Raw genomic sequence first — 27,328 nt, forward strand, 5'->3', positions numbered from 1 at the left:
CTCTCTCTCTCTTTCTCTCTCTCTCTTTCCCTCTCTCCCTCTTTCTCTCTCTCTCTTTCCCTCTTTCTCTCTCTCTCTTTCTCTCTCTCTCTCTTTCTCTCTCTTTCTCTTTCTCTCTCTCTCTCTCTCTTTCTCTCTCTCTCTTTCCCTCTTTCTCTCTCTCTCTTTCTCTCTCTCTCTCTTTCCCTCTTTCTCTCTCTCTCTCTCTCTCTCTCTCTCTCTTCCTCTCTCTCTCTCTTTCCCTCTCTCTCTCTCTTTCCCTCTCTCTCTCTTTCTCTCTCTCTCTTTCCCTCTTTCTCTCTCTCTCTCTCTCTCTCTCTCTCTCTCTCTCTCTCTCTCTCTCTCTCTAACATATCTTTTTTCCATTTATCCCATATTGCATGAACTTTTGACAAACATCCGGCGTTTACTGCCCAACCAAACTCAAAATGTATTATTTAGCGTACTGTAGCATTAAATTCCTCAATACTTGGGGCTTCTTTCATCCATTTTCTCGCCACTAAAAATCTAGATACAAATTGTACTTTCCCTCTTAAGATCTTGTCCATCCTTCTTCCTTCCGTTCTTCCTCCTCCTAATAACCAGGTTGTTAGTTTGTCTCCCTCCCCTGACTTCAACCTTTTCTCCGTCATTTCCATTATTTCCATCATTTCTAGCCAAAATTCCTTGAGGATTGAACAATCAAATTACATATGGTAGAACCCCATTCCTTCACCATCACACTTTGGGCACTTATGTCTTTTTGATTCATCTATTTTTGCCATAAGTTGCGGCGTGTAATATGTAATGTAACCTGTGTGTTATAAAAAATTGTGTGATCCATTTATAATGTTTCACACTCTCTTCCCAAATTTCTCTCCATTCCTTTTCTATTACTTCTCCTACATCCCTTTCCCATTCCTTCATACTTGAGTGTATCAACCCTTGGCCTTTACCCTCCAAAATAATTTTATACATCTTAGAAATTATTTTTTTATTCGTGCCTTCCCTTAAAACCCTCATTATTGAACACTCGTGAATGATTAATTCCTCTTTCTTTATTTTTTTCACTGTTTCCCTTAATTGTGTATATCTAAATAACCTCAACAAACTATTTGGAATTTCGTATTGTGCACTCAGATCCTCAAATGTTCTAAGTTTCTCACCTTCAAAAAATTGTGCAACATATCTTAAGTTATATTTATCCCAAAACCTCCACTCCTGTGTCTCCAATTCTTTAAATTTCATATAATTAAATAATCTTGTACATTCTAGTGATCCTTTCACCCTCATTACTTTTTTCATCTGGGCCCAAACTCTGCCCACCATCTCTGCTATGGGCTCCTTACCATTTAACTTTGATTCTAGGAATTCTCCCATGTCTTCACACATCTCCCTTCTTCCCTTCTTCATGTTCACAATGGAGTCCGTTTCCTTCCATTTCTTTACATATCTCAACTGCACTGCGATATAGTACAATCTGAAATCCGGAATAACTAATCCTCCTTTCTTCACTTCCTTACATAAATAACTTCATTCTTGTTTTTTTGCCTTTCCAGACCAGTTCTCTTTCCATAGCTTCAATTTCTTTAAAGCTTCGTTCTCCCAAACATACCGGACTATTAGACAAGATAAACAAGATCTGTGACAAGACTATCATCTTCATCTTTAATAAACTGATCCTATCTGCCATACTAAGTGGCTAAGTGGACCTAACCAGATTTAGATTTTTACTCTTATCTTTCTTAATGTAGGCCAGATATTAATTGCCAGATATTTTTTGGGGTCCCGTCCAACAGTTATGCCCAAATACTTAAATGTTTCTCCCTCTCCTATTATCTTCAACTTTTTATGGGTTATTTGTTTATCCAGTATTATAATGCAGTTTTTTTTTCCAGTTTATATTTAAACCAGATTTTTCTCCAAACTCCTCCATCTCTTCTATATTATCCAATACCTGTTGTTTATTTCAGATGTATAATAAGATGTCATCTGCAAATAACAATATTCTGTCCCCCAACATCCAAACCCCTCCATTTCTTTCATGTTTCTTATTTTTATTGCCAGTGGTTCTATATATAGGGCAAGGATGTGGGGAGACAGGGGACAGTCCTGCCTAGTTCCCCTTGTTAACTGGAATCCCTCTGATTGGACCCGATTAACCAAAACCACTGCCTTTGGGGAGTTATACAAGATTCCCATCCACTTCATAAATCCCTCTCCAAACCCATATCCCCTCATAACAGTCCAAAGGAAGGACCACTCCACCCTGTCAAAGGCCTTAGCTGTGTCCAATGACAGGATGGAGCAGTCCCCCCCTCCCCTTCTGCCTGCAGATTTCCAAACAATCTCCTCACATTATCTGCCATTGTTCTATCACTCATAAACCCACATTGATCATCCGATATTAATAGAGGCATTACCTTCGCAAATCTCGCAGCCAAAATCTTTGCCAATATCTTCGTATCAGTTTTTAGTAGCGAGATTGGCCTATATGCATCCAGTTCATGCTCGTCTTTCCCAGGCTTAAGAATAAGCATTATTATTGTCTCTCTCATTGAGGGGGTACGATTCCAGTCCTAAAAACCATTCTAAACAACTTTCACCAATCTGAGAACAAGAATACCACCATGTTTTTTATACAATTCATATGGAAGCCCATCCGGGCCTGGGGTTTTCGATCTAGGTGCTTCTTTACCACCTTCCACACCTCACTCTCCAAAATGTCACCATCCAATATCTCTGCAGCTTCCTTGGTTAATTTTGGTAGTTCGCATTTATTCACATATCTTTACACTTCTTCTTGTTCTATTGTCAATTGCGAGGTTATAGATTTCTGTAGAAGTCAGAAAAGACCCTAATAATTTCTTCCTGTTCTTTTACTATCTGACCTCCTCTATCTTTACCTGCCACTATCAATGTTTTATCTTTAACTTCTTTAGTCAGCTTAGCTAACCATCTTCCCGGCTTTCCTCCTTCAAGATCTCTTCTGCTCTGAGTGGAATTGTTCCTTTTTTGCCTTTGCTGCCAATAGGTCTTTATATCTCCCTATTGCCTCCTCCCACTCTCTTCTGTCTTTCTCCAATCTTGTTTCTATAAATTCTTGTTCTGCTTTCTCTACTTCCTTTCTAACCTCTTCTTCCTCTATCTTTGCTTTTTTCTTCATCCTCGCAATTTTTTCTTTCACGATACCTCGTAATACCGCCTTAAAGGCATCCCAAACTATCCCCTCTGAAGCTGATCCATCATAAGTCTCAAAATATGCCTGTATTTTACCCATACACTCCCTATCTTCTCCTCATACTTCTATCCAAAAAGGGTCTATTGTCATATTTGTCTGGCTAATCTTTTTGGTTACCATTTGCAGCGTCAGTGAGGTATGAATAGATATACTCCATGGTTCATATTTTATATCTCTTATCCATGGCATGATCTCCTTATCCCCCACAACCATTTCTCTCCCTCCAATAATCTACCCAGCCTAATTCCTCTACCATTTTCTTTTGACCTGTTGCTCCACCATTAGGAATCTGGTTACCCAGCCTAAGCCTATCTCTTTTACTCATTACTGCATTGACTTCCCCCATCACCATAATTGAAACACCTCCTTTATCATTTGCATTCTTCCCTCCCAATTCAGTACCAGAAATACATATCTACCTTCTTTGTCTAAATCTAACCCTTTATGTATAAGCACACTTACACCTCTTGAGTAGCAAGTATGCATTGAATGATATTGTTTTGCAATCCATTTTCTTTGTAGAATCTGGATTTTATCCTTCGTTAAATATGTCTCCAATAAACAAATAATACCTGGTAAGGGTTTATCTATCACCTTAAAGGAGTACTCTAGTGCAGAGTATTCCTGCTCTGTTCTGCCCGGGCTGCAAAATAAATGAAAATGAACCATCACTCACCTCCCTGGGTTCCCGCGGAGCGCCACTACTGCTGTTCGGCCCTCCGGTGCATCTCCTTCATACTTCCGGGTGTAACGAAGCGTCACATGGCGCTCAGCCTATCGCCGGCAGCCGCGATGTTCAGCCTCGGCCGGCGATAGGCTGAGCGCCATGTGACGCTTCGTTACACCCGGAAGTATGAAGGAGATGCACCGGAGGGCCGAACAGCTGTAGTGGCGCTCCGCGGGAACCCAGGGAGGTGAGTGATGGTTCATTTTCATTTATTTTGCAGCCCGGGCAGAACGGAGCAGGAATACTCTGCACTAGAGTACTCCTTTAAAGACCACCGCTCGCCTCACCCTATCTGCCAGCCTCCTCACATTCCATATCAATACCCTCATTCAGGTAATAGGAAGGAGAGAGAGGGAAAAAAATAAAAATAAATAAACCCCCCCCCCCTTCCTTTGAAATTGTCACAACCATTTCCCGACAATTCCTCTATCTTAAAGGGGTACTCCCATGGAAAACTGTTTTTTTTTTATCAACTGGTGTCAGAAAGTTAAACAGATTTGTAAATCACTTCTATTAAAAAATCTTAATCCTTACAATACTTTTTAGGGGCTGTATACTAAAGAGAAGTCCAAAAAAGAAATGCATTCCCTCTGATGTAATGACCACAGTGCTCTCTGCTGACCTCTGCTTTCCATTTCAGGAACTGTCCAGAGCAGAAGAAAATCCCCATAGCAAACATCTGCTGCTCTGGACAGTTCCTAAAATGGACAGCAGAGGTCAGCAGAGAGCACTGTGGTCATGGATTTCTCTTTAGTATACAGCCCCTAAAAAGTACTGGAAGGATTAAGATCTTTTAATAGAAGTGATTTACAAATCTGTTTAACTTTCTGGCACCAGTTGATTTAAAAGAAAGGTTTTCCACGGGAGTACCCCTTTAAGCCCCCCACCCAGACAGTCAGCTTATGCATTCTTCCCATTCCTGCATTTCCATATTTATTTTAAAGAGAAGTACATTTTTTACATTTACTTAATCCCTTCCTTTTCCATCCATTCATTTGCCTTCTCTACTGAGGCCTTTCTTTATATACCACTCTAAGTTTTGCCGGGAATAATAATGAATATCTAATGTTTTCTTCTCTTAATCTTTTTTTTTACATTTAAGAAATGTAATCTAGCCTGCTGCGTTGACTTGGGTAGTCAGGATATATCATTAATTTATAACCATCAATCTCTTCGTCTACTCCGCTAGCTGCCCTCAAAATTGAATCTGTATCTGTCGCCGATAATAATTTAACCAAAATTGTTCTTGGGTGAGCACGTGGTGGTGGAGATTTTGAAGGCATCCTATGCACCCTCTCTAATTCAAATAGGTTGGATAAGCCTTGTTTATCAACATTTTTTAATAACCAGTTCTTAATAAATCCTCGGCAGTCCTCTCCTTCCACTTTTTCTGGGACCCCGACTATTCTTATATTTGAACGTCTTCCTCTATCCTCTAAATCTCTCACTTTAGCACTGAGTTCTTGACACATTTTGGACAGTTTACCCACCTCCTTCTCTGTCTCATCCACCTTTTTCTCCCTACCCTTCTATTTCTATCCCTTTCTATATTTCTAGCTATTCCTAGTTCTATCTTATTCAGCCTTTCTCTGATTTCTTTAAAATCCTGTCTCAATATTACCGTATCTCGTCTAACCTCCCCTATCTGATTTTGGACCTCTCTTATTGCTTCATTCGTTTTTTCTACACCCTCAAATATTTTATTAAGCATTGCTTTTGTCCCTTCTTGTTCCTGGTTATCTTCTATCTCATCCTCAGAATTTTCCACTACTACCGTATATACTCGAGTATAAGCCGACCCGAATATAAGCCGAGACCCCTAATTTCAACCCAAAAACACAGGAAAAGTTATTGACTTGACTATAAGCCTAGGGTGGGAAATACATCATCACAGCCTGTTAATCCCTTCATCAGTGGTCTTCAACATCTGCGGACCTCCAGGTGTTGCAAAACTACAACTCCCAGCATGCCCGGACAGCGGATGGCTGTCCGGGCATGCTGGGAGTTGTAGTTTTGAAACCTCTGGAGATCCGCAGGTTGAAGACCACTGCGGCCTTCATTATCATCCAGACCCCCCTTTAGTTTTCTACTCACCTTCCCCTCGGTGGGAAGGAAGGGTGAGCTGGACCGGGCCATCTATGCTGCAGGGACCGTCCGGTGGAGAGGGTTAGTCATTCCAGGCTGTCCATCTTCACCGGGATGCCCTCTTCTCCGCTCCGGGCCGGCCCCGGGACGTTAATGCGCAGGGATGTCACAGACCAGCTCACCCTTCCTTCCCACTGAGGGGAGGTGAGTAGAAAACTAAAGGGGGGTCTGGATGATGATGAAGGCCGCAGTGGTCTACAACCTACGGACCTCCAGATGTTTCAAAACTACAACTCCCAGCATGCCGATGGCTGTCCGGGCATGCTGGGAGCTGTAGTTTAGCAACATCTGGAGGTCCGCAGGTTGAAGATCACTGAGAAGGGATTGACAAGCGGAGAGTTCACTCGAGTATAAGCCGAGGGGGGCGTTTTCAGCACGAAAAATCGTGCTGAAAAACTAGGCTTATACTCGAGTATATATGGTATTTTCTTTTTCTTTTTTTCCCCATCTCCTTTTTGCTCACCTTTACTCCTTTAGCCCCTGGTGATCTAAAGAATTTCTCCTTATTCATTTTCATTTTACCATATTTTATCCTATATTGTTTCTACAAGAGGACAGTACATTTATATACTCTGTTAAGACAACCACATACAGACCGTTTTTTTCCCCCCAATAATTTTATTTCAATTACACATATAAATATAAAACACATAATCTTACAAACAGTTTTAAAATTATATTTATTTAATTACTCCGTGATGAAAAAGTACACAGTAAACAGTAACAACAGTTACAGAACAAATACAAGTAAACAGAACAAATACAACCTCCGGCTGTAGCGTTAGGAACTACAATGAGAATATTGTCTATGAGACACAATACACCTTTCTCTAGCAAAGACTGGCGAGGGTATTTATTAAACTGGTTTTAAAACAATGAGGGATATTAGTAAAAGAAACATCTTTACTCACCTCCAGTGTCCTGTTCCGTTCCCCCGATGCCATTGTCATTCTGAGCTGCAGGGTGACTGTCGGGCCCGGGTAGCAGCGATGTTCCACCTGCTGAACGGCAGTATGAGACACTGGGTCCAACAGACCAACAGTCATGCTGCAGTTCAGAAAGATGGTCGCAACGGGGGACAGGAGCAGGACACCAACAGCACAGAGGGAGTGCTGGAGGTAAGTAAAGTTTTTTTTTTTTTTTTTTTGTATAACACACACCAGGCATAGTTAAAAAATAAATAAAAGAACAAACTTCCCTGCATATAACCAGGAAACACTGGGCGTGGTTGGGAAACACTGACCTATACCATATACTACTTTATAGTCCAACATGCTGGGAGATGTAGTTTGCAACAGCTGGAGGCACCCTTGGTTGGGAAACACTGCCCTATACCATATACTACTTTATAGTCCAACAGGCTAGAAATTGTAGTTTGCAACAGCTGGAGGCACCCTTGGTTGGGAAACACTGACCCATACTATATGCTACTATATAGTCCAACATGCTGGGAGTTGTAGTTTTCGTTTGGGGCAGCTGCTGAGCCACAGGCTGTATCAGGGCATGCTGGGAGTGGTAGTCAGTAACTAACTGCAACTCCAAAATTTTATTTAAAAAAAAAGCGATCGAAAATTCTCATCGAAACAAAAATGGTCCTGCTAAAAACTACAGATCAGGGTGCAAAATATGAGCCCTCATACAGCCCCGTATAAGGAGAAATAAAAAAGTTATAGGAGTCAGAATAGGATAACATTTTCCCCATATATATGTGTATCCTGTGATGTCACACATAAATAATTAACTATGCAAATTAGCATGGCCAATATGTTTTTTGTGAGATAGGGGGCAACCCTAACCGCTGGATGTGACATGCTAGCCACCAGACCCCCGGTGATTACATCTATCTACCATTACAGATGGAATCTGTTTGACCAACCTCCATGTATGACTTGAACAAAGCACAGTATCCTATGTCACTGAAAAGAACAAATATTAGTATAAATGAAAAGCACATGTGGTGTCCCAGTACAGGATGATGTGACCCTGTACTGTCCTTCTGCCCTGTCAGGCAGAGTCCCTGCATGTCCCCAGGGCCCCCCTGCAGAGGTTTTCCCCCATGTATATAAGTTAGGTATTATGAGTATAATATCTCTTTAATGTTTGTACCACATAATTACCCAGAAGGCTCCAGTGACCAGGTGACCCCCCCCAAGTGACCTATGGGCTCCTTGCACAGCCCCCTATATAACAAGGGGAGGGGCTGCAATCTTTCTCTGTTCTCTTCGGCTGAGATGAAGTCCAGTCAAGTTGTTCCAGTGTCTGTGTCCAGAGCATTGGAGGCCTAGAGTCCTGCAGCCACAAGTCGGTCACCAGTAAGTCAAGTCATCTTATTGTCAGTCACCATCTCTGTAAAGTCAAGTTCATCTGTAGTCACCGTGGTCTGCACTAAAGTCAGTCTAACTACTGCAAGTCTCAGCAAGCCTGCGAGGTCCCCCTGTGTCACTGGTCACCTCCCTGGGATATCGGCTGTACTGCAAAGACTATATCACCTGTCTTGCCTCAGCAATTCTGCCGTTATCCTTGATTTGGTGTTGGAGTCTTCATTGCCCCCTACCTAGCCTAGGATTAGCGGTATTACCTTTTGGGTGGTTAAAGGGGTATTCCGGTGGAAAACTTATTTTTTTTTTTAAATCAACTGGTGCCAGAAAGTTAAACAGATTTGTAAATGGCCATAAGCCGCTAGAGGAGCAGAGAGCACACCGTATAGCTTAAGTATGCAAATATACGATACCACCGGTAAACACTGGCAGCCTCCGGACCTGATAAATAACATACGCAGCACCTGCGGGTGCACACACTAGATAAAGTATCAAACAATACAATGTAAAAGGGTAGCGTGCACTCACCGCGGGTAAACAGCTGCAGGCCCGAGGACCGGGATCACCGCGGCATAGACAAAGATGGTAAGGGGCGCTCGGAGGCTACGCCGGCAGTTTCGGACGTAGGAACGTCCTTCTTCCGGCCTCAACGTTCACGTCATAGCGTTGCCCTTTTATAGAGGTCTGTAGAAAACGTGAGTAACCATAGAAACGTATAAACTATGGGTCTGTGTATGGGTCAAAAAAGGAACAGAGAGCGAAGGTGAGTAGAGAAGAGAGAAAATGAGTCCCAATACCAGGTAGTAAAGAATAAAGCTCATACTGGAAGCTATATATTATTAGCAATAACTAATGATGAATATATAGACTAGGGATCGACCGATATCGTTTTTTTAGGGCCGATACCGATAACTTATACCAATATTCCAGTATAAGTTATCGGCTATTTATCCCCCCGCGACACCGCTGCATAGGCCGCCGCCGGCACCACCCGCTTCTCTCCCCCTACCTGTCAGGGTGGTCCGGGCCATCCTTCCTTCCTGTAGTGTCCGGCAGCATTCCGGGTGGAGGGTGAACCGGTCCGGGCTGTCCTTCTTCTCCGGGGGTCATCTTCTCCACTCCGGGCAGGCTCCGGTCTAGTAACCTGACGTCACGGCATAGCGGCATCTATGCAGCGTACTAGGCCGGAGCCTGCCCAGAGTGGAGAAGATGACCCCCAGAGAAGGACAGCCCAGACCGGTTCACCCTCCACCCGGTATGCCGCCGGACACTACAGGAAGGATGGATGGCCCGGACCACCCCCATTACGGGTAAGTTTAATTTTTTTTATTGACTCGGAGGGTGGGGGAGGGGCCCGACCGTTATAGCGGTATGGGCAAAAATCCATACCGGTATACCACCCAGCACTACGGTGGGGGGTGCGACGCGGTGCGGTGGGTCGGGTGGGGGGCGGTGTGGTGCGGTGATGCCCAAAATCGTGATTATCGGCCGATAATATTGGCCATACCGATAATCGGTCGATCCCTAATATAGACCCTAATAGAAAGGAAGAGAAGAACCAAAAAGTGAAAAAGTAAGTAGTATTAGAAAAAATACTGAAATAATTAAAAAGAAACAGAAATATCTATTTGTCAGAGCCATCTCGATTTCCTCGACATTAGGATCATCAAAACATCTCAAGGCTTACAGACAGAGGGCTATAGGAAGGAAATAGCCCGTAACAGCCTGCTTCATCTTAAGAGTTCGCACCCTGCACATACAAAGCGTGCCATCCCCCTAAGTCAATTCATGCACTTAAAAAGACTAAATAGTGAGCATGATTCCTATATAGCACAAGCAGAAGACTTACAAGAGCGATTGTTGGCTCGCGGATACCCCATCAATATCATCCAGACAGCGTTCAATAAAGTGGAGAAAATGAGTAGAGGTGACTTAATACAATATAACAGAAACCAAAAAAATAACAATCAAAACACAGAACGAAGATTTACATTTTCATTCAAGAATACTCAAATGAACGATATCATAAACTCCACTATTAGACGCCACTGGCACATATTATCTACAGATGAGGACCTGAGACAAGTTATATGCCCTTTAATAACTTATCGGAAGGACTACACCATCGGAGACAAACTTAAACAACATACTTCATCCCCTAATGAGAACTACAAGGCCTTTCCCCTGTGGGTAATCATCGCTGCGGGTCCTGCAAATTCTGCAGATTTAAAGGAGTAGTCCAGTGGTGACTCAGAGGTGAGCAACTTATCCCCTATCCTAAGGATAGGGGATAAGTTGCAGATCGCGGGGGGTCCGACCGCTGGGGCCCCCTGCGATCTCCTGTACGGAGCCCCGACAGCCCGCGGGAAGGGGGCGTGTCGACCTCCGCACGAGGCGGCGGCCGACACGCCCCCTCAATACAACTCTATGGCAGAGCCGAAGCGCTGCCTTCGGCAATCTCCGGCTCTGCCATAGAGATGTATTGAGGGGGCGTGTCGGCCGCCGCTTCGTGCGGGGGTCGACACCCGCTATCTGGGCCGAGAGCCGGGGCCCCGTACAGAGAGATCGCAGGGGGCCCCAGCGGTCGGACCCCCCGCGATCTCAAACTTATCCCCTATCCTTAGGACAGGGGATACATTTTTCACCACTGGACTACCCCTTTAATACAGGAGCTAAACATCTTACCTTAGGTGGTTATTCTATCACTGTTAAACAATTAATAACATTGCTTATTCTTGAGCAAAGAAAACTGAAACTGCACCATTCATTGGGTGTTGGCTCTCTGCAAATCAGTGATTGATGATCTATTCTGCTTTTTTTTTTTTAGGCTACACGTTAGCCACAATCACAGGGCCAAAAATCACTGTGTCACATTTCTACTTAAAAGCCAATGAAGATAAATAGTTGTGACCTGCAAGTGGCCAGAAGTTTATCCTGGATTTCTGGATATTTGCGGGTCATGACCACTTTTATTTGGCGACTTCACTTTCATGAGCTCCAATGCAGCCCGATTCAGGTTGTGTGACATGGAAAACGATCGGTGTCACAGCCAAAGTGGTCATGTAGCCCTAACCTTAAAGAGAACCTCTCATGATCTTGTTACATTGTATAATCCTCCCCGTTCACTGCCCCCATCATGATAAACCACCCTCTGCCTTTATTTTTATTAGTTTTTAGTTTTCTACCTTGATATTGCTCTGTATTTTCTGCTCAGTCTCAGTCAGTCAGATTCACAGACTGGGAAGGGGCGTTCCCCAGCAGGCGTGACATCATCTGAATCCATACAGGGGAGAACTTCCTCCCTCACTCTGCTACACACAGCCCAGAGCAGTTCAGTGTGAGAGAAGCTATGATTGGCTAAGGCTGCACTCCCCCCCCCCCCCCTCAGCACTCCAAAAAGCATTTTCTGAATTTGGACTTCTGCTAGGCAGGAGTCCAAAGTCTGTGCAAGAGATGGGGGGAAATGTGCTCTGGACAAGTAGGGAGACACCTAGTGGCAGCTTTTTTAAACACAAATAAAACATAGAAAATCTCTTTTAATTTTTTTTAAACAAAGTACATTAGAAAGATTTTTTATTTACCATAAGGAGTGCAATAGGAAAAATTAGTTTTAATGACAGTGCCCATTTAACCCCTTAACGACATATATTTACGTCCTCCGCCGGCTCCGGCGATATGCCGCGGGGTCACGCGGTGTCCCCGCGTCATATCGGGTCGGTCCCAGTGGCCATCAACAGCCGGGACCCGCGGCAATACAGGACATCACCGATCGCGGTAATGCCCTGTATTAGCCCTTCAGACATGGCAATCAAAGCTGACCGCCGCGTCTGAAGCGAAAGTGAAAGTATCCCAGCTGCTCAGTCGGGCTGTTCGGGACCGCCACTGTTAAATCGCAGTGTCCCGAACAGCTTACAGGACACCTGAAGGGCCCTTACCTGCCTCCTCAGTGTCCGATAGACGAATGACTGCTCCGTGTCTGAGATCCAGGCAGGAGCAGTCAAGCGCCGATAACACTGATCACAGGTGTGTTAATACACGCCTGTGATCTGTGTAAAAGATCAGTGTGTGCAGTGTTATAGGTCTCTATGGGAGCTATAACACTGCAAAAAAAAAAGTAAAAAAAAGTGTTAATAAAGATCATTTAACCCCTTCCCTAACAAAAATTTGAATCACCCCCCTTTTCCCATAAAAAAAACAGTGTAAATAAAAATAAACATATGTGGTATCACCACGTGCGTAAATGTCCGAACTATAAAAATATATAATTAATTAAACCGCACGGTCAATGGCGTACGCGTAAAAAAATTCCAAAGTCCAAAAATGGTACCAATAAAAACTTCAGATCATGGCGCAAAAATTGAGTCCTCATACCGCCCTGTACATGGAAAAATAAAAAAGTTATAGGGGTCAGAACAGGACATTTTTAAACGTATACATTTTCCTGCATGTAGTTATGATTTTTTCCAGAAGTACGACAAAATCAAACCTATATAAGTAGGATATCATTTTAATCGTATGGACCTACAGAATAAAGATAAGGTGTCATTTTTACCGAAATATGCACTGCGTAGAAATGGAAGCCCCCAAAAGTTACAAAATTGTGTTTTGTCTTCGATTTTGTCGTACAATGATTTTTTTTTTCCGTTTTGCAGTGGATTTTTGTGTAAAATGACTGATGTCACTGCAAAGTAGAATTGGTGACGCAAAAAATAAGCCATAATATGGATTTTTAGGTGGAAAATTGAAAGGGTTATGATTTTTTAAAGGTAAGGAGGAAAAAACGAAAATGCAAAAACTGAAAAACCCTGTGTCCTTAAGGGGTTAAGCTATGCAGGGATAGCTGTAACATAATATTCCTAAATGATGTGTAAATGGTTGACATGCAGTAAGACTACATAGACAATTAATGATGTACAGTCTATAGTTGAGATGCCGTGTAAGGTTCATTCACATCACATTTGGGGTTACGTCACACATCTATTCTGTCGTATACCATGGCGTCACTACATTTGATTGGTTTCCTAAACATATACATTTTGTTTGCAGGACTCAAAAGCACGGTAGACAACGCAAACAAAAACGTAAGTGGTACCGCTGCATTCCATGGTCCACCAAAATGCAAGATCACATATTTACACAGTAAATAATACATACATACAGTGCCAATACAGTATATACATATTTACAGGGCACAGACAATCAAGAAGTGCAATAAAATTCCCATCTACATTTTTCTTAAAGACTTTTATGCAACTGTGGGGGGGACGTATTACAAGGCGTCATCCAGAGATCATACCGACACCTTAAAGCAGTGTTTTCCCAACCAGTGTGCCTCCAGCTGTTGCAAAACTACAACTCCTAGCATGCTGGGAGTTGTAGTTTTGAAACAGCCAGCGTGCGGCACACTGGTTGGGAAAACACCGCCTTATAGATACTTATGCAAATTTTATAGGCTTAGAAAATTCCCTAATAAATTTAACTGGAAATTCCCTATTCCTTGATTACAGATCCTGTTCCCTCTCCGGAAATACGGATTGAAGTGAAGGAGAATACCAAAGAGCGATGTAATGTTACTCTCCGTTGTTCTGTCCCATCAAATACATCAGATTTGTCATATACTTGGAAATACAGACACCAAGACCCTAAGTATCATCTGTATAATAATGGAAGCGTCATCCAGATATCAGTGAATTTTGACTCCGTGGACATGGAAATCCTGTGTATAGTCCAGAACCCGGCCGACCAGAAGAATGTCTCCTATACTGTACGGCACATCTGCCATGATCTTGTTCCTGTAAGCCAAAGCAAAGATGGTAAGAAAGATTATGTATATATCTGGTGTTCTGATGTTACCCCGTGGGGTGTGTGTAGCTTGACATGTATACAGTGAACCCCCCCGACCTACGATGGCCCCGACATACAACAATTTCAACATGCAATGGCCTCTCAGAGTCCATCGCATGTTGAAGGCAGCATCAACATACGATGCTTTTGTATGTCGGGGCCATCGCATAAACGGCTATCCGGCAGCGCAGACTGCTTCAGCTGCCACCGGATAGCCGTTTACGGTGCCCCGTGTGCTCCGCTGATGGCCTCTTACCTGTCCTCGGGGCTCCGGACCGTCCTCTTCGGGATCCCCTCCATTGCCGGCGCTCTCCATCGTCGTCATCACGTCGCCGCGCACGCCGTCCCGTCATCCAATAGGAGCGGCGTGCGTAGTGACGTGATGACGGCGACGTGAGAGCGACGATCCCGGCCAGCAGAGACGTTTCGGAGCAGCAGGGACATCATGGGGACGCGGCGACACTGATGGAGCGCAACATCCAGGGCAGCGGTGACGGTCCGGAGCGGCGGGGACAGGTGAGTACAACTTCCTATACTTTACATTGCACGGATCCCTCAACATACGATGGTTTCAACAAACGATGGTTCATTTGGAACGGATTACCATCGTATGTTGAGGGACCACAGTACATGATAAACCACCTTACGCTACAATAGACAATATTGGTGGAAGTCTGGTGAATTCTGTAGATTTATTGAATTATAGTGAATGCGCGGTGAAACTAGGAAACAATAGAGCAGAAAACACGAATAAACTTATGTTCATGCACAACTAACATCAGCATAATACAAGATGGCTGAAACACAACATTTAAAGAAGAAGTCCAGTGGTCAAACATTTATTCCCTATCCGCAAGATAGGGGATAAATGACAGATCGCAGGGGCTCCCGGCTCGACCTCAACTCAGAGAGTTCCTGTGTCTCTGCCTCTCCATAGAGATGAATGGAGGGGGCGTGTGTTTCACGGGGGTCCCCAGCAGTCAGACCCTCTGCGATCAGACATTTATGCCCTCTCCTGCGAATAGGGGATATACGTTTTTTACCACTGGTCTTCTTCTGATGACATGTGGAGAGCTGGACTTCTGGTCTCAACTTAAAGGACAAGTATCCCATACAGCGGCACGTCACGACCCCCGCCTGAAGCGGAGGCCGCCACGCCCTCTCTATATAGTTCTATGGGAGAGCCAGAGATTGGCTCCATAGAGCTATATGGAGGGAGCATGGCAGCCCCCACTTCGGGCGGGGGTCGTGACGCCCTGCTGTATAGGAGAGCCGGGGCTCTAAACTTTATACTTGTCCTTTACATGATACTTGTCCTTTAAGACAAAAGCAGCTGCTGCTCCTGAACCTAAGAGTCTGTGGCTGAGAATAACTGTGGAGAAAGTCAATAAGCTGACCAGCAATGCAACCACATGGGAAAACTGAAGATGCAGCATTTACTCCTTTGCACAGTCTGTAAAATAGAGTTCTCTTACCCAGAATGCCTGAGGAGGGATGGGAACAGCAGAGGGACAATATCAACTCAGAACCACATGGGATTCACCGATTCCTTTTTATCATGTGTCTATATTCAAATATTTGCTTTATTAAATTAAAACATATGAAGTGAGTGCAAAAAGATTAAAACTACAGTCTGTTGTCTCGTTTTTTTTTTTATTTATAAATTCTTTGACATCAAAAATGTTGGACTATTGTATGTATATTCAATGATCCATAGTATCAGCGTATGAGGCTAAAAATATGACCTATAAAGAAAGGGTATTCTTCTAGTCTCATATGCTGACGGCAAGGAATTTCTAAATACGAATAAATACTTTACCAACATTTCCATCTTTGAGCTTGACAGAACAAGGTCATCAGTTTTTAGGTTGGGTTTGGTGGTTTGACATTTCTTACTTGGTTGCAATATAGTTGAATACTGTTTATGTCCCAGAAAGTATTTGCAAGGCTTTGCACTTGTTTCTATTGATGTTTTTACACAGAACTTTTGTATTTGAGGTCATTCTGTAAAGTGTAGACATCTGTGGGGGGATTTCAACATCTAACCCTACATCCCATAATTCTAAGGTGATCTGCTTTGAGTTGTGCTGAAATTTCGGTCCTAAGGGCCATGCAGTGTTTGTGAAATGATCAGCAGCAATGGCTCTAGTGGCGTGATCAGCAGGGCTCTGGTCTGTCGGTACATAGTGCCATTCATTTGGATGGACAAATCTCGTAATGCACAGCACTTAAAGGAAATCTGTCATCAGCATCATCCGCAGTAACCTGTCATACAGGCTTGTAGTGCGGGTGATACTGATCAAAATGATACTTACAATGTCCTGAATGGTCCAGCCATTGCACCGTTATCGCTGTTTTTCTTTTTATGTAAATGAGGTCCTCTGGGCAGGGGCGGAGCTAGGACTGGAGCTCCGGGCACCCCACGCCATCTTCTGTCAGGCGGGTGCTCCGGCTCATCAATATGCACAGCCTCCCTCCCTGCTCTCGCGGGAGGTTTTCGCCACATCGCATGCGTCGCTTCCAGAGTACACCCGTAAGCAGCGTCAGTTTCAGCCTCATTCACCCTCATGCCTTCGTGCATCCTCACCCTTCACTGCTGGCTGCGGGAATAAGGCTGAAACGGATGCCGCTTCCAGGTGTACTCCGTAAGTGGTGCATGCGCCATGGTGAAAACCTGCCGTGAGAGCAGGGAGGGAGTCCATGCATATAGATGAGCCGGGAAGAGAGTGACGTGGGGTGCCTGGAGCTCCGGTCTTAGCTCCGCCCATGCTCAAGGGACCTCATTTACATAAAAAGAAAAACATTGATAACGGCGCAATGGCTGGACCATCTGCACATAATTCTAGTATGGGTACACATGAGGTGCGCTCAGGGTGTGGTGTAAGTTTTGTTTTACCCAAGACAAATCCAATGTGACATTGTCTGTTATAGTCTGTGATTTTAATATAGGTCAAAGCAGCAATTACTATGTAAATCTTTTGTCTTTGTATTTGTGTAGAAGGCACCGGTGCATAGGGTCTAGCTCCATTGACCTTAGAGAAAGCTGTAAGAGAGTGTCTCCACTCTTCCCACCAAATCCTTTGTTCAGCCGGTAAAGGTGCATCCCAGATGTTTTATGGGTTAAGTCTCTGAGTAAGGCTTTATCTTGGATTCTAACCGGAGCAGCAAACCCCAAGGGATCGTACAAACTGTTAGTGGTGGACAGAGTACCTCCACCCATGAAGGTCTTTTCTTCCTGTCTGGCTTGGAAGTAGTGCTGGGCGGTATACCGGTATGAACCGGATACAGTTTTTTTTTTCTCCCACGGTATGGATTTTTGCCCATACCGCTATACCGGTTGGGCCCCTCCCCCACCCTCCGAGTCAATAAAAAAAAATTTTACTTACCCGTAATGGGGGTGGTCCGGGCCATCCATCCTTCCTGCAGTGTCTGGCGGCAATTTGGGCGGAGGGTGAACCAGTCCGGGCTGTCCTTCTTCTCCGGGGGTCCTCTTCTCCACTCTGGGCAGGCTCCGGCCTAGTACGCTGCATAGACGCTGCTACGTCCGTGATGTCAGGTGCAGCGTTACTAGGCCGGAGCCTGCCCGGAGTGGAGAAGAGGACCCCCGGAGAAGAAGGACAGCCCGGACCGGTTCACCCTCCACCCGGAATGCCGCCAGACACTACAGGAAGGATGGATGGCCCGGCTCACCCTCCCCGGACGGTCCCTGCAGCAACTGGGAAGGTGAGTCAGGGTTCTGGGATGGAAAGGGGTCTGGGATGGACAGGGGTCTGTATAATATACTATACCTACAGTAGGCCCTCCAGCTGTTGAGGCCCTCCAGCTGTTGCAAAACTACAACTCTCAGCATGCCCGGACAGCCAACGGCTGTCCGGGCATGCTGGGAGTAGTAGTTTTGCAACAGCTGGAGGCACCCCTAGTTGGGAAACACTGACCTATACTATAAACTACTATATAGTCCAACATGCTGGGAGTAGTAGTTTTGCAACAGCTGGAGGCACCCCTGGTTGGGAAACACTGACCTATACTATATACTACTATATAGTCCAACATGCTGGGAGTAGTAGTTTTGCAACAGCTGGAGGCACCCTGGTTGGGAAACACTGACCTATACTATACACTACTATATAGTCCAACATGCTGGGAGTTGTAGTTTTGCAACAGATGGAGGCAGTAGGGTTGTTTGTTACATCTATTTAAAAGGGTACTCCACTGCCCCAGTGTTGAGATCATTTAGTTCCGAAAGCCCATTTAGTTCCGCTACGCCACCTCAATGCAAGTCTCAATGTAAAAAAAAAATACCATGAAATACCGTGATACTTTATAAAAATACCGTGATACTCATTTTTGGTCATATCGCTCAGCACTACTTGGAAGGTGAAGGTGTCTAATTTTAGACTCAAGAGAAGGCCAAGGCTACGTTGCATTGGTACAGAATCAGTCTTTAAATCCAAGTCTGTCAACTTAAAGGGGTACTCCGGTGAAAACCTTTTTTCTTTTAAATCAACTGGTGGCAGAAAGTTAAACATATTTGTAAATTACTTCCATTAAAAAATCTTAATCCTTCCAGTACTTATTAGCTGCTGAATGCTACAGAGGAAATTCCTTTCTTTTTGGAACACTGATGACATCACGAGCACAGTGCTCTCTGCTGACATCTCTGTCCATTTTAACAACCATGCATAGCAAATGTATGCTAAGGGCAGCATGGTGGCTCAGTGGTTAGCACTGCTGCCTTGCAGTGCTAGGGACTTGGGTTCAAATCCCACTAAGGACAACAATAAATAAAGCGTTATTATTATTATTATAATAACGTCAGCAGAGAGAACTGTGGTCGTGATGTCATCAGAGAGCATTCTAAAAAGAAAATAATTTCCTCTGTAGTATTCAGCAGCTAATAAGTACAGGAAGGATTAAGATTTTTTAATAGAAGTAATTTACAAATATGTTTAACTTTCTGCCACCAGTTGATTTAAAAGAAAAAAAAGTTTTCACCGGAGTACCCCTTTAATGCAGTGATCCTGAGATGGAAAGGCTTCCATTAGTTCTTGACTATTTGAGGCTATTTTGAGAAGCTTGAGGATTGAGCAAGCAAGCGTTCCCGGAGCTCTCCTGTGGAGAGTAACAGCAGTCTCATTTCAGAGCATAACTTTCAATCAGTCATCAACATGGAAATCCTTTTCTACGAATTGTCTGACATCTGGTCCATATTCTGCTTCACCTTCTTGAGCTCATTTACATGCTCTGACAATGGAACTTGCGTTTTTAGCCTCGTACCTGGTATGCTATCACGTCTTTGTGTTTCAGGGTGTTCTATAGCTTCCAAGAACTCCGCTTCATCAATGGTGGCTGCAGCTTCCTTTTTTGCAGTAAGTTTCTCTAATATTGCTTCTAGGCGAACCTAGACGCTACCTAGAAGCCATGCCCCCTTGTGATGTCACACCACGCCCCCTCAATGCAAGTCTATAGGAGGGGGCGTGTCAGCCACCACGCACCCTCCCATAGACTTGCATTGAGGCGGCGGTGCGTGACGTCATGAGGGGACGGGACTATGACGTCACAAGCTCCCGGCGCTAGCGTTCGGGACAGTTTGTTCCAGACGCTGAGCAGCGGAGTACCCCTTTAATGGCTGACATTGGAGATAACTGTTTAAATCCTAAATAGTGACTGCAGCTCCTCAGCCATTTCCTATGTGACGTCATTGGCAGCCCCGGCCTAACAATCTGGTGCTGAGACCCTCATGGCTGCCATCACTAAGATCATATGAGGCTTTGCCCTAGGATAGTGTTTCCAAACCAGGGTGCCTCCAGCTGGTGCAAAACTGCCGGCGTGCCCGGACAGCCTTTGGCTGATGAATATGTTAATATACCTTCACAGCTGTCATAGATTTCTTTTATTGTTACAAAACTTCAAATCCCCTTCATAGACATTGTAAATTGATAAAATTCTGATCTTAGTGCACGATGTCTTATTCAATGGTCACATTTATATGTCACAGCTCACCTGTACTGCCATCATTTGTCCTGCTTATTGTGTATTACAGGGAGAAGATATTACTATTACATGTCGGTCATAATGGTAATATTGGTCTTGGTAAGCGTCATGTTGGTGTTTTTTCTAAATATTAAAAGAAAGAAAGCAGAGAAGGAAAGTAAACAAGGTAATTTAATATGAAATTTCTATAAAGGGGAGATATCTCCTATGCACAGTGATCAGTGACAATACGGCTTAAGAAGACTCCTAACAAGTGTATGCAGGTGCTCCATTCCCTTGGGGGACAAAAGGGGCCCCAGCGGTTGGACCCCCACCAATCAGCTAGATATCACCTGTCCTTCTGTGGATAGGGGAGAACTTATTTTTAGAACATTATATTTATATATATATATATATATATATAACTCCAAAAAAGGAAAGCGGCACTCCAATGGCAGAAAAAAGGTGTATTTATTCACCCATCAAGTCAAATGCATTTGACTTGATGGGTGAATAAATACACCTTTTTTCTGCCATTGGAGTGCCGCTTTCCTTTTTTGGAGTTGTTTAAGAAGGGTTTGGAGTTTGAACCTGCGAAGGCTGAGCACCCGATCTGGACTTTAAGTCCCATTGTACAGTGCCGGTTCCCTCAATTTTTCTTTTTTTATATATATATATATATATATATATATATATATATATATATATATATATTTTAGACATATACACTGTAGGCACAGGGGAACGGCGGCACCAATGGGACAAACAGATGATCACGGTCTGCTAGGATAACTGAACACTGACTTGGTCCCGATGTATGGGGTGCGTAAAATAGAGTCACTAGGACAAACTGTAAGCGAGAAGAATGAAGAATACGCACTCACCATTCCAGGGACATCAGATAGCAGCTTTATTGGAAGGAACTTAAGACATCAGAATACGATGAACATGCAGGGTTCCTAAGCAGCAGGAAGTCAGGTGAGCGGGCGAGTGGAGCACAGGTGAGGGGCGTGGGTGCACCACACCAGTGTGAACGGGATGATACAGAACACTTACCATGCTCTCCCAGTCAAACTGGGAGGCTGCCAGGAAAGAAAAGGCCCATGTGTAGCTAACTACTACTTATATAGGATTGGGCTGAGGGGGTGAGGAAGAGTGCAGCACATGTTCAAACAAAAAAAAGAGGGGATAGAAAACACAATGTGAATTCAGGTAGAAAACAGACATGGTGCACATCTACAATCTTGCACAATGATCTAATTGCTTCTCAGCATAATTTCAAAAACTAACAGAAGTGTCATAAGTTTTAGTCGGTCAGTGTCTTTGGACGGCCCCATTAAAAATCTATTGGACCATCCCGAGAATGCTGCTAGCCAGGGAGTGAAACACTTAGGCACGTGCTTCTCACTGCTAGTTCTTCTGATCGGTGGGAGCATGATACACAGGCCAATCAAGACTTATGACACATCCTTGTTACTTTTGACATGCGCTTTTTTAATGACAGGAACACTTTACAGGATAACACTGTTATCCCAATATTAACAGTTATCCCTTATCCTCAGTGGTCGGGCCTCATCAATCACAAGAATAGAGGTAAATTTTATGCCCAAAGTAAATGTGTATGATTGGCCACCATTTTATTAATGGAATTTCCAAATATAGCTAAGTTCAGTGCTCGGCAATATTCGGGAAGTCCCATAGGAAAAAAATGGATTAGTGGCCAAGCGTGCACAATGCCACTCCATTCATTTTGGAAACTATTGACTTCCGTTCCAGTGATGGTAGCTGTCCCACTGGTCAGACCCTACCAATCAGATACTCATGCTGTCACATCGGGCAGGGAATAGTGTAGTTCCAAGTTCACCAGAACCCCTTTTCCTACTTACTTATGTATCCACCCTATACAGTGGATGCACAACTGGACAGCGGACCCTCCACTTAGAAGGTGCAGGGGTGACACAAGTAATAATATTTAACAGAACTGTACGGAGGTCAAGAAAAAAGGTCAGGACACAAAGGGTTAACAGGGACAAAAAAAAACTGGGAACAAGCATAATATATGATGACAGGTATGCAAAATAGTAACAAACAGGTATTAGGAAGATCTGCAGGTGTAGAGAGAACAGACTAACAGCTCCAGGACTAAAGTAATACTACAGGTATGAAAGTAATGACAAACAGATTTTGAGGAATGAAGGTGAGTGAACAAGTAACTGAAGTCAGGACACTATACAGATCAGGATACACAGGTACAGGATTACACAAAACACTAAACACAATAAAACAGCGAAAATGATGGATCAGGACCTATACCAAGGAGGAGTACAAAACAAACACATCTGAATAAAAGTCAGAATACAGGTTCAGGTAACAGATACAAACTAGACAGGAATAAAACGAACCATAAGTACAGACAGATATCACAAGACAGACAGGGCAAGGCTAAAAACTAGACAAACAGATCAGAACTACAAAGCCATGGCAAAATCAAACTAATAAGTCAGAAATTAACCAGACAAGACTAAATCAGAACAAAGCTAAAAGCAAATAAATCAAGAGAACAGCCAGAAGATTGGGAATCTAAATACCCCTGCTCAGCTGCTGATTGGCCCAGGCCTATAAAACCTAAGACCAGAGGGAAGCAAACCTGAAGCATGACTTTTAATATTGAAATAACAAAAATGAGAAGTGAGAATTGTCTTAGATCAGTGATTTTAATCAGTTATTTTACAATTTTTTCTGTCCAATAGAATCAGAAATCCAATATGCTGAACTTTCTCTGGTATCCCAAAGCTGGAAAAATCAGGTAAGCCTAGGGATCAGCAGGGCCGCCATCAGAAGCTTTGGGGTCCCATACAGTCATAGCGTCTGGGCTCCACCTTACCAAAAGCAGTAGTCCAAAAACCGCTTTTTAATTTGTGTAATATTTTTGGATTTTTATAGCAGAAAATACATGCAGCATTATTTACATATGTTGGCGTGTTAATGGACGCAAACACCTTTTTTAAAAATCTTTGTCAGTGGGGGTCTGGCTGCTAAGAGGAACACTGCTGGGGCAGTAGAGTAACCCCTTTAAGTCCTGGCTTTCTGCAGTCACCTCTAGGGGGAGCTAACTGCACTGTAAAATCTAGCTGTATCAATTTGGAGGCAGAAAGTACCTAAGCTCCCTATAGAGGTAGCTGCACTCCTAGAATCCCTATAGAAACATATTTTTAGTCCCTATAGAAACGTATTATTGTTATTTTTTGTGTCTTTTTTTATCAGAGAGACGAACCTAAGGAAGAGGAACAAAGTACAGCAATTGAATATAGCACACTGGTGCACCAACCTACTAGAACATAAGATGGGAAATTGACGTGTCATCTAGGACTGCCTTTATTGGAGTAGTCGGTGTTTATATGAAAAGCCTACTTCTCCCATAGGGTGCAGTATTGCCTGGATTGACTCTGTCAGCAACCACTGAAAGAAAGAAAAAAAATGTAGCAGAACACCAGGCTTGGACATTTCTTCAGACCAAATGTGCTTCTTAAAGGAAAAACTGATACTCTGTTATGCTTAGTGCTGGACCCAAGGGGCGGGGCAAGACAGAGATCATCAAAGAAAGAATCCCTGTGTCATGCTCCACCCCCAAAGAACCTACACAAAAGGTATAACACCAGGTGTACATTATTCCTGGACTATTCTTTTGGCCCCTTGAGGACCAGAAGAATTTTGACATTGAGGTCAATTTTATTTATTTATTTTTTTTATTCTGCCCCTTCGCATTACAGTGGTGATAACTTTTTTTTAGTGCCTACACAAGGTTTTGTTTTTTACCGGATAGGTTTTACTTTATGTAGGTGCCGTGTTTTTGTACAAAACAATTTCACTGCTGTTGTTTTTCTTTTTAATTCATATTTGATATATAATATTTTTATATTTTTTTATGGATTTGAAGAAACCAAATAAGTGTATATTATTTGTTAGACAGAGAGAAAAATGGATTGGGAGCTCTACATAAACGAAAACCTAAGCTGAGGAAGCTGTGATACACATTACCCTATGTGTCCAAAACATACAAGAAAAAGCTAAATATTGTGACAGTCCTGCTAGGTTAAGGCTAAGAAGAGAGATGAAGGTAGACAACCCCCTACCCCCCTTGGAACTTCTGTTACAATTATCCCTGTGTCGTCATGGTAAAAGTGGGTATGAATCAAGGGGACTCCAGCGCTGCACAGCGCACCTGCCCGGCACGTACATTTAATCCCAGTCCCACTCAAGGTCAATATTGCATTAAAGGAGAAAAGGTGAAGCCGGGAAGTGGTCTCCGCGCTGCGATACGTTCGGTGGAATCGGTAAAGATTCTGAGGTCATCAGTGTTGTAGATTCAACTTTATTACGTTCACACAACGCGTTACTGGGTGTAAACCCTTTCATCAGGCACCGTCACCACTGTAAGTAGTGCACTTTGCACCTAGTTCCACCAAAAGTTGTTGATTCTTTCGGTGGGGGATTATCACTGATGTTAGATGTGTGCAGCGAAATCTCTGAACAAAATTCTGTGTAGAGATTCCGTAGTGTGAACATAGTCCTAACAGCCAAACTTTTTATAGCTATCCAGCCGTGCCTGCAATTCTTAGCATCAAATACCACTGGCAAATTCCCCTTGTGACGGAATATATGCTGTCCAGTTGTCTTGTCTGTATTACTCCATGATGTTCAATAATATGAGAGTAAGCTATAAGTATAGGTAAAGGTATAATCCAGCTCACCCCCGAATAGGCGCCCGGACTGGACTTGAATCGTAATAAAGAGTTCTGTTCACGAGTTGGCACTGGACATTTGCCTTTTTCTCTAAACTATAAGTATATGTGGTGTCCAGGTACTGTATTTCATACTGTACCTTGCGTGCTGGGTCCCCAAAGTCAGAGTTCCTTCATACTGTTGGGGTCGGCTTGCTGAGATAACCCCTAGTCACCTCTTCGTTCCTTAATTATATGTGTTACACCTATATAATTAGTGTAAATGTATTTATCTATATAGTGTCTGCAGGACCTTAGGTCACATGACTAATGTTTCTACTGTGATGGTATGCTAAAGGACCTTCCAGGTCACGTGAGTAGTCACATTTTGTACCATAATCCTTTGTGTAAAGGACTGACAGTTGGGATGAACCAATCAGCTCAAGGCCAGCCCCTGCCCATATAAGGGAGCGGCCAGCCAATCCTCACGGTCTTGTTCCTGATCATCTCTTGAGAAAGCATCACTCTGTACAATTCTGCAAGAGAACTTAGACATGAAGCCTAACAATCCCGCAACTTACTAACCGTGAGTTACTAAATCAAATCCGGCTAAAGCTAACTTGACTGCTGGACCTAAAACCAATCCCCTAAATCCAGCGGAACAGCGTAAATCAATCTCCAGAGCTTAGACTCGCAAGGTCCCAACCAACTATCAGGATCCTCATAGAATGTACATATGTAAAGACTGTTCCTGTTTTACCTCTGCATAAAATCTGCAGTCAAGTTTCCGACAGTTTTCTGAATCTCCAGTTGTGGACAATCATTTATTCCTCCCTATCGTTCTTGGGACGGGTGGCGATAGGACAAGTATATATTGAAGAGCCCTCACCCTGGCGTCACGACAGTTAAAGGGGTACTCCGGTGCTTAGATATCTTATCCCCTATCCAAAGGATAGGGGATAAGATGCCTGATCGCGGGAGTCCCGCTGCTGGGAACCCCCGTGATCTTGCACACGGCACCCCGTTTGCAATCAGTCCCCGGAGCGTGTTCGCTCCGGGTCTGATTACCGGCGACCACAGGGCCGACGGCGTGGGAAGTCATGCCTCCGCCCCCGTGTGACGTCACGCTCCGCCCCTCAATACAAGCCTACGGGAGGGGGCGTGATAGCTCCCTCCCATAGACTTGCATTGAGGGGCAGAGCGTGAGGTCACACGGGGCGGAGGCGTGACGTCACACGCCGCCGGCCCCGTGATTGACTATAATCAGACCCGGAGCGAACACGCTCCGGGGACTGATTACAAACAGGTTGCAAGATCACGGGGGTCCCCAGCGGCGGGACTCCCACGATCAGGCATCTTATCCCCTATCCTTTGGATAGGGGATAAGATGTCTAAGCACCGGAGAACCCCTTTAAGGGTTAAACCAGCACCCTTTCATCATTGCACAGCTACACCCCATATACCTTATACTCCCACAAGCTCAGGACATATATATGTCCTCTCCTTGAACTTGGGGCCATGGAATCTGCTGAGAAAACCTTCTTGTAGGAAGCATAAACATCTGTAAAGGATATTGGTCAGCCATGATCTGGTAACAGATAAGCTGTAAATCTTATAGCAAGAAAATATAAGCTGCACATTTTATAGTTAGTGATCTTTTATAGTCTTGGTTGATAATTACTTTGCTTTATTGTTATCCTGTTTTTCTGGTGATTATTTTGATATTCGTCATTGTTCACTTATTTTTCCTAAATTAGAACTGTGGTTTATAATAAGAAATGGAATACTTGACTTAAAGGGGTTGTCCAGCCAAAACTAACTTATCCCCTATCCACAAGAAAAGGACAGTGAGTAGACACACGCTCCATTCATTTCTATGGGAGCGCTGAAGAGTACAGCACTCGGTCATCTCCGGCACTCCCATAGAAATGAATGGAGCACGTGCAATCTACCGCACATGCTCCTCACTGAGAGCCGGGGTCCCGTTCCGGAGATTGTGTGGGGGTTCCAGTGGTCGGACCCCCGCGATCAACTACTTATCCCCTATCTTGTGGATAGGGGATAAGTTAGTTTTGGCTGGACAACCCCTTTAACCAGTGGTGTAGTCTTTGTTCTGCAGGCCTGTTCTCTATACAATTAAAGGGGTACTCCCCTGGAAACCTTTTTTTTTTTTTTTATCAACTGGTGCTGGAAAGTCAAACAGATTTCTAAATTACTTCTATTTAAAAATCTTAATCCTTCTAGTACTTATCAGCTTCTATTTGCTCCACAGGAAGTACTTTTCTTTTTGAATTTCCTTTCTGTCTGACCACAGCGCTCTCTGCTGACATCTCCAGAGTAGTAGCAAATGCTCATAGAAAACCTATCCAAAATAAACGTT

At 43.8% G+C, this 27,328-nt stretch overlaps 1 protein-coding gene across 2 annotated transcripts in view; it reads left to right on the forward strand.

The window, feature by feature from the left end:
* Positions 1-25,862, forward strand: part of LOC130283329 (CD48 antigen-like) — a 42,778-nt gene extending 16,916 nt beyond the window's left edge. Inside the window, exons 3-7 of one of the 2 annotated variants that reach the window (XR_008846653.1) lie at positions 13,918-14,223; positions 20,298-20,414; positions 22,978-23,033; positions 23,492-23,874; positions 24,194-25,862. Coding sequence is in view for 1 of the 2 variants with exons in the window: in XM_056532679.1 (XP_056388654.1) it covers positions 13,918-14,223; positions 20,298-20,414; positions 22,978-23,033; positions 23,492-23,569 (557 nt within the window). In the remaining variant the exon portion in view is untranslated. Of the gene's footprint in view, positions 1-13,917; positions 14,224-20,297; positions 20,415-22,977; positions 23,034-23,491 lie in introns of both variants that reach the window. The other variant, XM_056532679.1, reaches the window with a different exon arrangement.
* The last annotated feature ends 1,466 nt before the right edge of the window (positions 25,863-27,328 follow it).

Source organism: Hyla sarda, chromosome 7, assembly GCF_029499605.1.
Source record: "Hyla sarda isolate aHylSar1 chromosome 7, aHylSar1.hap1, whole genome shotgun sequence".
Classification (NCBI taxonomy): Eukaryota; Metazoa; Chordata; class Amphibia; order Anura; family Hylidae; genus Hyla; species Hyla sarda.